At 39.4% G+C, this 15791-nt stretch overlaps 1 protein-coding gene across 1 annotated transcript in view; it reads right to left on the reverse strand.

The window, feature by feature from the left end:
* Positions 1-2040: 2040 nt before the first annotated feature.
* Positions 2041-15791, reverse strand: part of slc7a10a (solute carrier family 7 member 10a) — a 33471-nt gene continuing 19720 nt past the window's right edge. Inside the window, exons 4-11 of the mRNA XM_047364119.1 lie at positions 6900-7025; positions 6442-6595; positions 6192-6315; positions 5053-5156; positions 4854-4950; positions 4601-4750; positions 3972-4149; positions 2041-3878 (exon numbers count right to left, since the gene is read on the reverse strand). Of these exons, the coding sequence (XP_047220075.1) occupies positions 3781-3878; positions 3972-4149; positions 4601-4750; positions 4854-4950; positions 5053-5156; positions 6192-6315; positions 6442-6595; positions 6900-7025 (1031 nt within the window). The 3' untranslated portion in view covers positions 2041-3780. The remainder of the gene's footprint in view (positions 3879-3971; positions 4150-4600; positions 4751-4853; positions 4951-5052; positions 5157-6191; positions 6316-6441; positions 6596-6899; positions 7026-15791) is intronic.

Genomic DNA, 15791 nt, shown 5'->3' on the forward strand with positions numbered 1-15791 from the left:
AGTGTATTTTATTGGAATTTATAACACAAAATTATAAATTATTGTGAATAGAAGGAAAACAATGGTTGGCTCTCTTTCAAGACTGCCCCATTCATAACACAATCCATCACGCTGTCAACTCTGACTAGCTTCCCTGTATCTTCTGAAGAAAAACATTACCACACCATGGTGTGGTGATGGTGTGGTGCCATGTTTCCCAGTGGGGAGGTTTGTTCAAGATGATGTGCACTGTTATTTTTAAGCCATACAGGGCTTCATTCAGGGCAAAAAGTTCATCTGACCAAGGCGCCTTCCTCCACATGCTAGCTGTATGGCCTATGTGGCAAACTGCAAAGATGATTTCTTGTCACTCTTCCATAAACCCAGATATGTAGAGCGCAAGACTAGCAGCTCACACATAATTAACAATGGCCTCTTGAATGTTTCTCTCTGGTTAATACTCTCTTTGCTGTCTTGTCAGTTTAGGTTGACAGCCATGTCTTGGTAGTTTGGCAAATGTTACTTCTTCACAACTTTATCGATAAGCAGCAGCATTTATACTGTGATTTAATTACACACAGGTGGACTTGATTTACCAGCTAGGAAGCATCGACAGACAACTAGAGGCACTGCATTCTATTTAGAGGTATTAGAGTAAAGGATATAAATACAAAAGCACAACATTATATATTAATGTCCCTTCCAATGTGCAATTCTTGACAATTTGTTTTAGATTGTCATTTAAACCCATTAAAGCTTGAGGTGGTAGCATGATAAAATAGGGAAAATAAAATATTAAAAATCAACTGGTATGGATATTTTAACAAAGCACTGTTCTTGTCTTGTAAATTCATAATAAGCTGCTGCATCAAGGATGTCTTCTCTGAGGGAAAGGATAGTCAATAAAATTAAAATGGGTGTAAATAATCTTTCCTAGTGACATTTAAAACGTACATAATGTGGAAACATGTAACATCTGTAACTTGAATGAGAATGTGATGTGTAGTTAAAGTGAAAAAGATTGGGTTGGATTTTAGATCATTTCCAATATGTTAATTGCCAAATATGACAAACTGAATTCTTTTTAATGTTTATGATACAGGGTGGAGGCCATTGTCACGTATCACTAAATCGGGTCGGGAATATTCTCCCTGTTCTTGTGTTGTGATTTTGTGGATTTATTCTTATCAAACCCTGAATACAAGATAAATTTGTATTAAAGTATTTATCATTTTGAGATACGAAATTTGGAAATTTTTCTCCTGAAATAAATAACAGGTTTTGATCAGCTGGTCTACACCAAGCAGTTTGCATAAATATTGCATAAACATTTATTTCAGCCTTTATTTTCGCCTACTAATTTCTAACTATATTGCACCTGTTTGACATTTTCTCAAGCCATTCCAATACTTTGATGTCCTAGTTAAAGAAAATACTCTGTAGTAACACTTTCTAACAACTAATCACATTTTTGTCAAACTAGTTGGAGCGATGGTGCTTTACTGGCAGAAACAAAGTCCCAGCTAGTGGGCTAAATGGAATCAAAACCCTAACAAGTTTTCTCGTGGACGGCAGAATATCCAGTAATTGATTACAACTTTTTAGGCAGTACAAGTGAACCAACTGAACTATGAAACATCAACTGCACATCTGTACAGATAACCAGATTTGTCTTTACATAGACACAGGGACTGATGGTGCAAAGACCCAGATCATGCTGGAGGAAACGGCCTGGGAATGCCCTGGGGTCCCAACACAATGAGCTGGAGTGTGCTGCTGGGAAACGAGATGTCTGGGTTTCCCTTCTGGACCAATTGTCCGTGCAACTCCAAGTGGAAGATAATGGACAGATGGTAAACTTTTTCAAATGCAAAAACGCCATTTATGAGGACTTAATATGCATCCAATAACAATGCACAATAACTTGAAGACCATATAAATTTAATATAAATCATAAAAACCCAAGATACAAAGTGCATAAAATCTCTGTGATACTGTCAAAACTTGGTTCTGGTTGTATTTCACCTGATAAGGACACAAACAAGACAAGGGACAACTGTCTTTTATAAGCTGCTATATTTAATAACACTTTTATTGTTATTATTTTACAACTTTACATGTTTATGCAAACCATGGGGGTACACAGAATTATTATAGTGTGAAAAGATATCACAACACATCTGAGGAATGTAATCTCTGCAGGAGTCCTTGGCTCATTTTCTTTTACACAGTATTTACAAAACGGCAAAAATAACTGTGCCTGGACACGACAAGACAGAAGTGTTGTTTTAGGTGCAACGAATCTCTTTATTAAATGCCCAGAGTTAACAGGATATATATGGGGCTTTGACAAAGTACCACAAGTTCAATTCCCACACCAACCTCTCTGATTTAAATCCTGTTGAACAAGACCAGAGACCCAAACTTTCATTTGTTCTGTTGTCTTTGCAACATAAGATGCTTTTGAACAAGTGCTTTCTAGGGAAAAACAATATCTTCTCGGTCAGTTACCATTCTTTTAAAGCTAATGGCACCGACATGACTATGGCAGTAAGATCCCCAAAGAATTTAAAGGGACAGTTTGACATTTTTCTATGTGAGGTTCTATGAAGTTATCATTACTAGTTTCCTCACCTGTACTAAAAGTAAGTTTGCAGAAAGTGAAAAAGTCCTGAGCAATAACAGAATGCTAGTTAATGAGACAAGCTTTTAGCCAATTTTAGCAATATAAGACAGCATAGTTACCAGGCATGTTGTCTGGCTGAGGGTTTATATAGTGTTGTATCCCACAGGCTGAGGAAACCACTGTTGATAACATCTCAAAACCTCACTTCCAAACATCTAAGCCATCTCTTGAAATGCAAATTAACATTTCACCTGCACCATCATGTAGTATAATGTAAAGACCTGACAACACAAATTCAAGTAATTTTTAGTACATAAAGAGGCCTAGGATCTGTACAAGCGTAAAATGTCATCAGTACCTTAAGTTAGGTGACGGAATTATAAAAAGTCGATTGGTGATGTGTGACTAGAGAAGTTGGAGCAGGCCAGTGTATTATTATTATTATCTGCCTATAATATATTACAGCTGTCAGTTTGGATTTAGCTAATAGTATATAATAATAGGTTTGTAGTCAGTACTATATGGTAACAAGAAGGTTGAATTCCAAAGTCTGAGAACATCTGGGTTGGGTGAGCACCTTTAGAGAGTTCACAACTGAATCTGCAAAGGGGGGAAACTTATAAAGAAACTTTCAAGCGCCTACCTCAGGAAACCAGACATTTGCAGGTTAAACTCTGAAAGATTCATTTATTTAGTTTACCCACCTAAGCTTCTTACCATCCTCAGGTCTCTCTTGTTATTTCTTTGCGAGGACAGATAAATAGATTTCCTTTAAAAAAACAACACCAAAAGGCACATATGGTCTCTCTCAGAGAACATTTGCAACAGACTGAAGATGAAATGAACAGCGAGTGTATCGTAGAAAAGAAGAACCAAATATTGAAGCTACGCAGAGATAGTCACAGAAAAGCTATAACATTACAACTGACCAGTAATTAGTGAAACAGTTCTGAAGGCAGCAGTAGCAATAAAAATATGGCTAAGTACAGAAGCTGCTTGCATATTTATGTCTTTTTTTATTTTCCTTAATCCCAGCTGGATTCAGGAAAACGTACAAGAAAACATATGACGGCAACTCTTCCCAATTCACGGAGCAAACAATTGGAAAATCTAACAGCAAAAACTGAAAGTGCAGGCGTGGATGCAAAAATGAGAGACCTGGTTGCCCTAACTGCTCAGTCAATGGCTTTGGCAGTGAGGGGTTTAGTTTCTGCGGAGTCTCCCTGCGGAAACACAACATAACACAGCTTCTGGCCCATGTATGTCACCCTTTCTGCAAGAAACAGGAGAAGTCACAGCTGAGTGGATTTTCCACCAAAGAAAAAACACTTTGTGGGGAAAACAAAAATCTATAGTTCAGACTCACCAAGCAGTATGTAAATCCATTTGGGTTTTTCTCTCCACTGAACTCCCACAAAGTAAACGGGGACACCAGTCAGCATGATGACCATGCCGAGGCCACAAACCACCGGCTCAGAGTACAAACTGCAGAACAGCAATACGGCCCAGAAAATCAAGTAGGTGATGGGAACCAACAGGTTTACCTGGACAGAACAGGAAGAAATCTCCACAGTCATTACTTCAACATGCTCCGCTGACTATAACATCATAAACCTGCCGTATATATCCAGCATGTACTAAATAGAATAAATAATATTGAATGTTGGGATAAGAATATCTTTGCTGGATGAACTAGACACTAGACATTTATTTTTTTATTTCCACAAAATGTATGTAATTCACATTTCCACACACCTAGCATGTAGCTTTACCTATAGGACACTAGGTGGTGCCAAACATTTAAGTAACGTGACAGAACTCTGCCATCACAGTCCTAAAAGAAATGACAAGATATCACCAGGTGTACATACAAAATGCTTTGCTTACTTAAACTACTTTAGGCAACCTACTAGCTAAGATGCTTTAAACAAAACTTGATGGTGAAATCCTCTCATTCATGTCAGGAAACATCTCCAGTAAAAGCACCTGCTGTACCTTAATAGGTCTCGCCAGGTTGGGTCTCTTCTTGCGCAGGTAAAGCAGGCCGGCGATGGTAACCCCGTAGGACAGATAGTTGATGAAGGACACGTAATTGATCAGGTTGTGTGTCTCTCCAAGACACAAGATGAGTACAGTGGCAAAACACTGAAGGGCATGCAGGTAGGATCAAATAGAAGGCACATGTTAAACTAACATGACATGTAGTTTCACAAGGTTTCTGAATATTGCTAAGGAAAACTGCACTTACACAGACAAGCAGTGCAGGGATCGGTGTGCAGTTTTTAAGATGGATCATGGCCAGGAGATATGGCAGATGACCCTCTCTGGCTCCTGAGAAGCATAATCTAAAAAGAAAAATAGGGTTTTACACACATTTAAACAAAGGGTTCACACATTTATTTAGCACCAACAAAGCATTCAGATTGCTGCCAGAGGTTATCGTGTACCTGGAAGAGGTGAACAAATATCCATTGATCCCTCCGAATGTGGACAGTGCTACAGAGATGGGCATCACCCAGGAAAACATGCCCAGCAGCTTCTCCCCAAATGTCTAAACAACACAACAAATAACAGACCAGTCAATCCTAAACCGATGCCTTGCAGAACTATTCATACCCCATGAACTTTTTCACAGTTTTTTTTACATTTGGATACACCTAAATACAATGAAGTGCAAACAACTACCTTCAGAAGTCACCTAAGCAGCAGCTAGAGTCCCCCTGTGACTAATTTTACTGTCAGTATGAATGCAGCTGTTCCATGGAGTCCTTAGAGGTTTGTTAGAGAACAACAGCATCATGAAAACCAAGGGACACAGCAGACATGTCAGGAAGAAAGCTGGATTAGGTTATAAAACAATATTCCAAGCTTTAAACCTCTCATAAAATCAGTTTAACTCACCATTCAAAAATGGAAATAGTAAGACACAACTACACACCTAAGAAGATATGGACGTCCACTAAAAGGACAGGCTGGGTATGGAGGGCATTGACCACCTATGATAACTCCAGAGGAGCTTCAGAGATCCACAGCTCATGTGACAACACATTTATTAGTCTTGTGCTCTACAAATCTGACCCTTATGGAAGAGTGGAAGAAAAAAAGTCATATTTGAAAGGAAGCCATCAGGCGTCCCATTTAAAGTTTTCCAACAGTCATGTGGGGGACACAACAAGCATGTGGATGAAGATGCTCAGGTCAAATAAGACTAAAATGGAATGGTTTAAATTCAAAAGCATGTTCATGTGTTAGAATGGCCCAGTTAAAGTCCAGACCCAAATCCAACTGATAACCTGCATCAAGGCACTAATCTGGTTGACCTTGAGGTACTTCAAAGAGAAAAATTTCAGCCTGGCAGGCATGTACATTTTTACTTGTGAAAAGCTACTGAAAACCATGTATTTTTTATTTTCCTTCCACTTCACAATGATGCACTACTTGGTGCGGGTCTATCACATTAAATTCCAATAAAAAAATAATTATGGTTAGAACGTGACAACATATGAAAGAGTTTAAGGGTTATGAACACTTCTGCAATGCACAGCTTTGAATATGACACGTCTAGTTAGAAGGACAAAGAGCTCACCACTGCCACAGCATTAGAGGTGAGCAGCTCCTCGGGTGTCATGGAGGTGAAGTAGGCAATGTTGGTCATGGTGTAGACCAGGGTCACCAGTGGGATGGAAATGTAGATGGCAAGAGGCAGGTTCCTGATGGTAGCAAAATGATCACATCACCATGGACAGTGTAAATTCCTCCAGAGAAACAGATAACTGGTTCTGAACGAATTACTGAACATAAGCTCATCTCAAATGCACTTTCATGTGACCTCATACCTGCGTGGCTCTACGACTTCTTCTGTAACATAGTTGAGGAAATTCCACCCGCTGTAAGCAAAGGACGCTTGTAGGAAGGCCAGCGCTATCTGTCCAAATGAGGGGTCCTGACTGAATTCAAAGGCCACGCTGGGCCGCAGGGCATCGTAGTGACCTGAAGAGAGACGGAAAAAGGACAAAAATAAACATGTAAAGATGATTATTGGATCATAACAAATGGAAGAAAAAAAATCTAAAATTTCAAACTAATTTCAATGATAACAGTTTTCTTTTATTTCCTCCTGTTGAGTTAGGTCATCTGCTTTCTAATAGAATGGACTAACAGTCACGAATGTTAAATGCATCCGATAGTCAATCTTTTTGCTTAGTAAACACCTCCAGAGAAAACTAGTGCTGCACAGAAAGAAGCTGAGATATCTCCGTCAGTCAGTTCCAAACATCTGTAAGTCTGTTTTTACCATTAAAGATCTGGACGAGTCCAACCACGATGATGAGCACTAGGGCGAGAAGTTTTCCTACAGTGAAAATGTCCTGAATCCTTGTCGCCCAGCGGACACTGGAGCAGTTCACCCAGGTCAGGAACACTGTTCACACACACACAAACCATAGTTATACAGCACATTCATATACTACATGGCAATGCAAGACACTTTACAGATAAGAAAACAGATGCACACAAACCCAGGAATCAAAGATGATGAAAGGAACCCAACATTCCCCCATACACAAAAAGCCAAGCTCTTTACAGCCATTTTTAATCATCATACACAGCATTTTCTGGGTTAAACAAAGGTAATACCAAAACTACAAGCAGAAAGTCGCCTGATTGACCTCACACTTTCTAATCTACAAGCATGCATTAAGCTGTCAACTAACTGACCTCATTTAATAAACCCTACATTAGCTAATACTGCCACTGATCCCAGAAACTAATTTCCTTTATGCACTCACAACTGACATGTGCACAAGTAAAAAAAAATGTAAAAAGCCTCTCTTATGATGGCCTCCATGGCAAACCGATAACTTAAAGAAAGGCTTTGCAAACAGAAAGTTGCCAGTCGTGACCCTTGTAACAAGAATGGGTACGATTTTAGCCCGTTGATAACACAGCTGTTCTTGGGTTTAAAAACAACAGTTCCTCACAGTTCAAGCACTAGGTTTATCAGTACAAATGTGGGCAACATAGAGTGTTATTCAGCTCACTGTCTGATTATCTGAAGTGGGTTTGTTACTTCATAGGAAAATGATCCTGGGACATATGCAGTTCATGTGCTTGTCAATGTAAAAACAATGACGTGTGTATTAAGGCTGTAATTTGGAACAAGTGAAAGTATAATTAATATAACTAGTGGATGGTATGTTTCAGTAAGCACATCTTACTTGGCTTTAGAAGTAGAGTTTTTCAGTTCATGTTACATAAATGCCTTTTAAAAAAAAAATAGCTATGATCCAAGCGTTAAAGAAGTTATCTCCCCTTTTGCTTCTTATGTGGCCTAATTATGGAAACACTGCAGCTGAAGTCTCCATAAAGCCCAAATACAAGTCCAATGGCTGAAAACCATTAGAAGTGAGTTTCTGTAGAAAGTGTAAAGCTGTGATGCCAAATTTACGGTGCCACGTGCCACATTATTACCTATTACGGGGATTTTATGTGATAGACTAACAGAAAGTAGCAGATAACCAGGAAGGGGATGAAAAAGTATGTATTGTGACATGAATTTGTTGTCAGACGCCTTTTACTTTAAATTAAACAAAATCCAGCACAACAAATTGGTTCACAAGTCATCTAATTACTGTATAGAGTCCATCTTTGTGTAATTTATTCTCTTCTGAGAAGGTCTTCAAGAACATTAGTGAACAAAAAGCACCAAAAACACCAAATAACAGCAGAAAAGGAAGAAAGATGTGGAGAGGTATGAGACAGGGTTAGGCGATGAAAATATATCACAAGTTTTAAACTGCTCACAGAGCCCTGTTCAATCCATCATGTTGCAATGACAATATGACCTACAATAAATGAATACTGTACCTGAGTCTAAAGTGTTCATTAATCCCAGCTTTGGGTTTATTACAAATAACAGACCCAGTGAGTAACATGACATTTGTATAATTAGCTCATATTTACTTGAATCCAAGCAATACTAATATTGTGGACAGTGATATTGCAATGACAATACAGTTGGGATGTACTGTGCAGCCTTATATGACGTATGTAAAACATACCATCATATCACTGTTTACTTGAACTGGGACTGGGCGGGGCGAGCTTTAATCAGAGAAGCAGCTAAGAGGAGCATGGTGACTCAGGAGAAGCTGCAGAGATCCACAGCTCAGGTTGGAGCATTTGTTGACAGGACAAAAACACAAATGTTGAAATTTACTTTGATTTCATTTTCCCACCTTCTTTTGTTCACTTTTCTGAAGTGCAAGTACCTGTCTGTCTGCATTTTTGTCTGAAATCTAAAATGTTTCTGCGACTTTATAACAATGGAAACATGCAGCTCCCAGCTCTACTTTTATTTTAAAAATACTTTGTTCTGTAGTAAAGCTGTGTCCTAGCAAGCAGATCAATGTCTGCATCTTTTCAGCCCTGTGAATTATTGGTAATACATTAAAAAAAAAGAAAAAGCATAGAGCAACACAGAGTTTCTCACGAAGAAAGAACACCTCCTGGCAGAGAACCGGTAAAGCAGGTAATGTGTTAAAGACATAGCAGCTAAATTAAAGCTCTAATGACATTCAGCAAGATTCGTCTTGCAGTTGAAGTGATGCAAACCCATTACTTAAAATGCATGCAAACATATCATTATATAAAACTACTGTGCTAATGCTGTCATTTCCTACTCTCAACATACCCCAACAGATCTAGATCTGTCCTTTCTGTTGCCTTTTAACAGGTCTTGCCTGGTATACCTAGATTCAGCAGCATCAACAACACTGGCTCCCTGTAGCTCAGAGAATAGACTTTAAAATACTTCTGTTAGTCTATAAATCACTGAATGGCTTACCACCAAAATACATTACAGACTTGTTGTCAGTGTATCAACCACCCAGAGGCCACCCAGGTCTTCTGATTCAAATCTACTCTGCATACCCAGAACCAGAACCAAACATGGAGAAGCAGCTTTTAGTTCTTATGCTCCACTAATCTGGAATAAACTCCCAGAAAACTGGAATAGCGCCAAAACCCTAAATTGCTTTAAATCAAAATTAAAAACGTATTTGTTTAGAGTGGCCTTTAAATGTGTTCTCTAAACATTATTAGTTAAGTTTTCAGTCCAATTTTCCTTTCGTTTTCTTATCCATCATTCTATTCTTTTTTTTTAAATTACCTCTGTTTGATTTTCTGTACCATTGTAATGTTTTTCCTTATGTGCAGCGCCTTGAGTGCCTTGTTGCTGAAAAGAGCTATATAAACTTGACTTGACTTGACTGATACCCGAAAATAAAATGCACTGCAACCAATTTGGCTTCATGAGTCACCTCTTTAGTTAAAGGAGTTCAACTAGGTGTAATTTATTCTCAGTATAAATCCAGCTCTTCTTTGAAGACCTTGTGGGTTTGTTACAGAATAAAAAAAAGCATCATGTAGACCAAGGAACACTGCAGACAAGACAGGGACATGGGCATCCACCTAAACTGACAGGCTGGGCAAGGAAAGCATCAATGAGGGAAGCAGCAATAAGGCCCATGCAAACTCTGCAGAAGCTGTAGAGATCCATATCTCAGGTAGGAGAATATCTTGACACCACAACTCCTTTGACCCACAGCTTTCCTGTCACACTTCAAATGTTTCATCTTCCACCTCAGCCATGGACCCTTCTTTTTTTTTTTTTTCCAAGATATTTTTTCGGCACTAGTGGCCCCCATTCCCATTTTTTATTTTTTGACAGTAGGCAGACAGGAAAGAGGGGCAGAGAGAGGGGGAGACATTCGGCAAATGTCGCTGGGTCCGGGACTCGAACCCGGAACAGCCGCTTCGAGGACTGTAGCCTCCGTATATGGTCGCGCACTAACCCCTACACCATCAGCGCCGCGCCAAGCCATGGACCCTTCTGCTTCTATGTTTGTCTTCAACCAAATCAGAAGATGCTGATGCTCCCTTTGCCTCCCCCTTCCACCTGTGTGTCTCAAGAAGTCAGGTGAAGAGACAACTGGAAAGATTGAACTGGAATAAGGCTGCAGGTCCAGATCATGTCAGCCCTAGAGTCCTGAAGGCCTGTGCAGAGCAACTTTGTGGGATTCTGCAGCACCTCTTCAACCTTAGCCTGGCCCAGAAAAATGTTCCAGTGTTGTGGAAGACCTCCTGTCTTGTTCTGGTACCAAAGAAAACTCACCCATCAGTTCTCAATTACTATAGACCTGTTGCCCTGACATCTCACATCATGAAGGTCCTAGAGAGACTCCTGTTGACCCACCTGAGTAAGCAAACAATAAACCATCAAGACCTCCTTCAGTTTGCTTATTGCTGTGGAGTTGGAGTTGAAGATGCCATCAAACACCTGCTTCAACAAACCCACTGTCATCTGGACAAAGCCAGCAGCACTGTGAGAATCATGTTCTTTGATTTCTCGAGTGCATTTAATACAATCCAACCTGATTTCCTTTGTCAGAAACTCCAGAAGACTCAGGTGGAGGCCTCAACAATCTCCTGGATCAAAGACTACCTGACAATCAGACCACAGTTTGTGAGACTGAAGGGTTGTGAGTCTAACCAGGTAGTCAACAGCACAGGAGCACCACAGGGGACTGTACTCTCACCATTCCTTTTCACTCTGTACACCTCAGACTTCCAGTACAAGACAGACTCCTGTCATCTGCAGAAATACTCGGATGATTCTGCAGTCGTGGGGTGGATCAGAGATGGACAAGAAGCTGAGTACAGGAAGGTGGTGGACCGCTTTGTGGCATGGTGTGGAAACAATCATCTCATCTTGAACTTGAATAAAACAAAGGAGATGATTGTAGATTTTAAGAGAAACAGGAATAAGTCAAAAACTATTTCTATCATGGGAGAAGAAGTGGAGGTGGTGGAGGAGTATAAATACCTCGGTGTTCACCTGGACAACAGACTAGAGTGGAGATGCAACTGTGAAGCCATCTACAAGAAGGTACAGAGCAGACTGTACTTCTTGAGGAAGCTTAGGTCCTTTGGTGTTTGCAGCAAGATGCTGCATATCTTCTATAAGTCTGTTGTGGAAAGTGTGATCTCTTCTACCATTATCTGCTGGGAAAGCAGCATCAGAGCCAGGGACTTAAAAAAACTCAACAAGCTGATAAAAAAGGCTGGCTCTGTTCTGGGGACTCCTCTGGAACCTCTGGAGGTCATTATGGAAAGACGGATTCTTCATAAAATGAAGAACATTATGGAGAACCCTGAGCATCCTCTTCATGAGACTGTCCTACAACAACAGAGTGTCTTCAGTCAGAGGCTTCTTCAGATCTGCTGTAAGACGGAGCGCTACATGAGATCCTTCCTGCCCACAGCCATCAGCATCTACAACGGCTCTTTGAAGAAACCGGACTGTTCAGCTTGGACTCCTGCTTTACTTGCACAATGATCACCTGCACTGTTGTATTGCTCTTGCATCTTATAGTGCTCTATATTTACTCTCACTCACTTAAAACTGTGCACATATATTTATATTATATTGTAGATATGTTTATACTGTTTAATTTGTACTGTATTGCACCGACTACGCCAAAACAAATTCCTTGTATGTCCAAAAACGTACTTGGCAATAAAGCTTTTCTGATTCTGATTCTGATTCTAAAGGTTCACTCTCCAAAAGGAAAACAACCTTAAACATAAAGCCAGAACTAGAATGGAACGGTTTGGATCAAAGCATATCATGTTCCTTCCACTTCACAATTACGCACTACTCTGTGGTAGTCTATTAAGCACAGAATGAAAAGCAGAAGCATATAAATTAAGGAAATATTTGTTTGGTCAATTTTGCTTTGCTGAAACAATGCTAAATGGGGCCACATTTGTAAGAAAAATGTTGAGTTAAGTATGTGGGTTGCACGTATGATGAACCTGCCAAGCAGCTTATTCTGCTATTGTTTAGTGTCATTTATTGGATTGCATTATTGAACACATCAATGAACACAAACAATTTACTCATTTAACCAACAGGGCCTCAGATCTGCGTAGGCACACCGCACACAACCACATCATGCTGGTCATACGTTTGGTCACACACTGCTGAGATCGCATCCCATTCCTTGACCAGCGTTTGTCACAAGTCAGCTAATGTGGTTGCGTTGGTCACTCTGGAATGAACAGGACATCCAAGCTGATCCCTCATGTGTTAAATGGAATGGAGGTCCACTCCCAAACTCTGGAGGTAGTCTCTGATGAACCTGCTCTGTTCTCCAAGAGGTCAGGGTATCCTGACAGTCCGGTCTCAGAAACATATCTTGATTTCTCTCTGCACTGAGATTGCTTAGAAAGTGACAAGCTCGCTTTTCCTGTGAGGGAGATGCTGGCCCACAGAAACACACTGCATCCAGCAAAAACTGCGAGACATTCGCAGAGAGAATTTAGCAGTTTTTCCTACACCACCCACAATGGTGCCACAGTTGGAATTTTCCTTACAACTGTAGCACCATTTCTAAATCAGAATTAACTTTATTGGCCAAGTTTGTGAGTACAAACAATGAATTCGACTTCGGTTTCCATCACTCGCATCAAATTTCTGGTGAAATAAACAGACATTCCAATGATATCAGATTTGTTGCCAGGAAGCACTGTTACAAAGAAAAAAAAAGAACAAACATTTCTTTATGTTTTGTGCCAAGTTTAAAGTACAATTAAGTTTGTGGTTTCAATGTGACAAAATGTTAAAACATTGGAGGGGTATGAATACTTTTGCAAGGCTGTGCATTTAGAATCAGAATCAGAAAAGCTTTATTGCCAAGTAAGTTTTTGGACATACAAGGAATTTGTTTTGGCGTAGTCGGTGCAATACAATACAAATTAAACAGTATAAACATATCTACAATATAATATAAATATATGTGCACAGTTTTAAGTGAGTGAGAGTAAATTTAACAATTTAGCAAGGGTTCCCCACATGTGACCTGATCCCTCACAACCTTTTATATCAGCATGTCTACAAAGTCAATCTTAATTTGCCATTTCCTTTACTTGGTTTATGAATGATTAAATATCTTATTTGTTGTGGGAAAAAACCCCCAATATTTCTCAGTAACTCTAACCTTATACTAAACTTCCCTCACTTTTAGGCTACTAACACAGTAACTTGCATGGGAAACAATAGTGTGTGCACGGGCACATACAGGCGGCAGGTCATCCATCACTAGAACAAGGTTTTTCCTCCCACCACAGAAAACTTCTTCCGCTGGTACAGCCAGACACAGGCGCACACACACACACACACACACACACACGTGAATTGTTGGCAGGAGGTTTTGGTGGCACAGAGCACAGCTTTTTTTTTGCTCCACAGCGCTGTTGAGTTTTATAGTCAGTTACTCTCTGGGTGTTACATGCATTTCCGTTCTTGTGTTCCTGTGAAACCCTCCACTGACTCCCCCAAATTTCCTCTGTTTTAACCTTGACAGGAAGGAGGTGCCAGCGGCTTTGAATGTGACAGTGCAGGTAAATCTGTGTCCCGCCATCAGGGCTTCTATTGAAAGTTGCTTCAGCACTTGAATACTAAACTAATTACTGCTTTTGGCCTAAATGGATTCTGATCCAAAGTCTGTGCAGATTTATTGGGGGGCTTTAACCTCAGGAACGCCCCCTTCTGGTTCAGGATGTGGTCACTGTAGTCACTGAATTGGTAATAACTACCACCAAGTACCTCCAACATCAGAAAGCCTTCAGACCCGCCAGGAGTTAGCTCCATAAATAAAAGGACTTTATGTACCCCACCATCATCATTTATTTCTACAAGATTAAATCCAATTCAGACGAATATTTGCTATGTTTTACTCTTGACAGAAATACAGGTGAAAGGGGATAAGACATAATTAAGTGTGGTCTCAATTCTCTACAGGTTGAGGTAAACATTTTCTCAGCAAATGCCTGCCAACTAGTCTGCATCACTGTAGGTTAGGAATTTAAATCCTTAGAATTTAAATCCTGTTTCTCCACAGGTCTAATAGACCACATTTTAATGTTTTACCATTAGATTCAACATGCAAAATACTGTCATAGGTAGCAGATATGTTGAAAATGAATATTTTTGCCATTAGAGAACCAATCAGGTGCTTATACTCAAAGAAAAAAAATGAAAAGTGATTAAATCCCTAATGTTAGACATTAATGTTTAATGTCTGTCAAAGTGCTTATTCTTCTTTGTAAAGACTTGGCCCACATCCCTCTGTTGATAAATCATTCATCATTTATCACATACTGCCCTTTTCTCCTCCTCTTCAACTTTTGAATAACAGGAAGTGCTTTTGTTTTGATATTTTAAGTTGGAAGTGTTCTTGTAATAATGTAGTGATGAAAGAGTTTTGAAGGCAAGTTTATTTTGTTCTGAAACAACCCAGTCATTCAATCCAGCATTCAGGGACGAACATCTTTGTGGTTATGTTTCTGATCTCACAGCTGACATAAAATCTTTCTCTGTTAAGAAACACATTTTCAAATTCTTACTGCCTCGACCTGCTGTTAATAGCTTTTCAAACAACTTTTGTCATTTGTACTTAGTCTGCTAAAACATTTCACAAGGCTGGAACAAACAGATAGAGGGATCTTTGACCGTTCCCCTGTCTAGTCCAGGGATGTCCAAACTTTTTGTCACATGGAACAAAAATCATCAAATCAAAAATACTTGTGCCAAAATAAAAGAAAATTAACAAATATCACATAAAAACATTGTGATTTTTTCCATCTACTCAACATTAAACTAAGCATGTGATATGCTAAACAAATAAAGTAGTCTGATGTTTGACCTGGAAGGATGTGCAACTCATAGTGGAGCCAAAACTTTAAAAGGGTTTTGCACATTTTCCATATCAAAAGAAAAGTCATCCAGTTTGCAAATTATTTTGGACTCAATTAAAAAAGTTGAAATAAAGTGAGTCTTTTCTCAGCCGTAAGAGCAGGGCTTGGACCACTCTCTTTGAAAACGCTTGCTGTACTTAGCCAGGTTTGATAAATTAATTAAAAGCATTTTTGAGTGCTTTTCAGTAAAACTCACTGGGTAGATATGGTCCTATTTACTACAAAATTAAAGAGAATGCAAAAAAACTTAGTTATTAAAAGATAAATACTTGTGTTTATCTACCCAACATTTGTTCTTTAAGTAAAAATAAAAATACTCCATTTGCATTATCTAAGAGTTGACACCCCTGGTCTAGAATCTTGGGTC

This window comes from Girardinichthys multiradiatus, chromosome 4 (assembly GCF_021462225.1).
Source record: "Girardinichthys multiradiatus isolate DD_20200921_A chromosome 4, DD_fGirMul_XY1, whole genome shotgun sequence".
NCBI classification, from domain to species: domain Eukaryota; kingdom Metazoa; phylum Chordata; class Actinopteri; order Cyprinodontiformes; family Goodeidae; genus Girardinichthys; species Girardinichthys multiradiatus.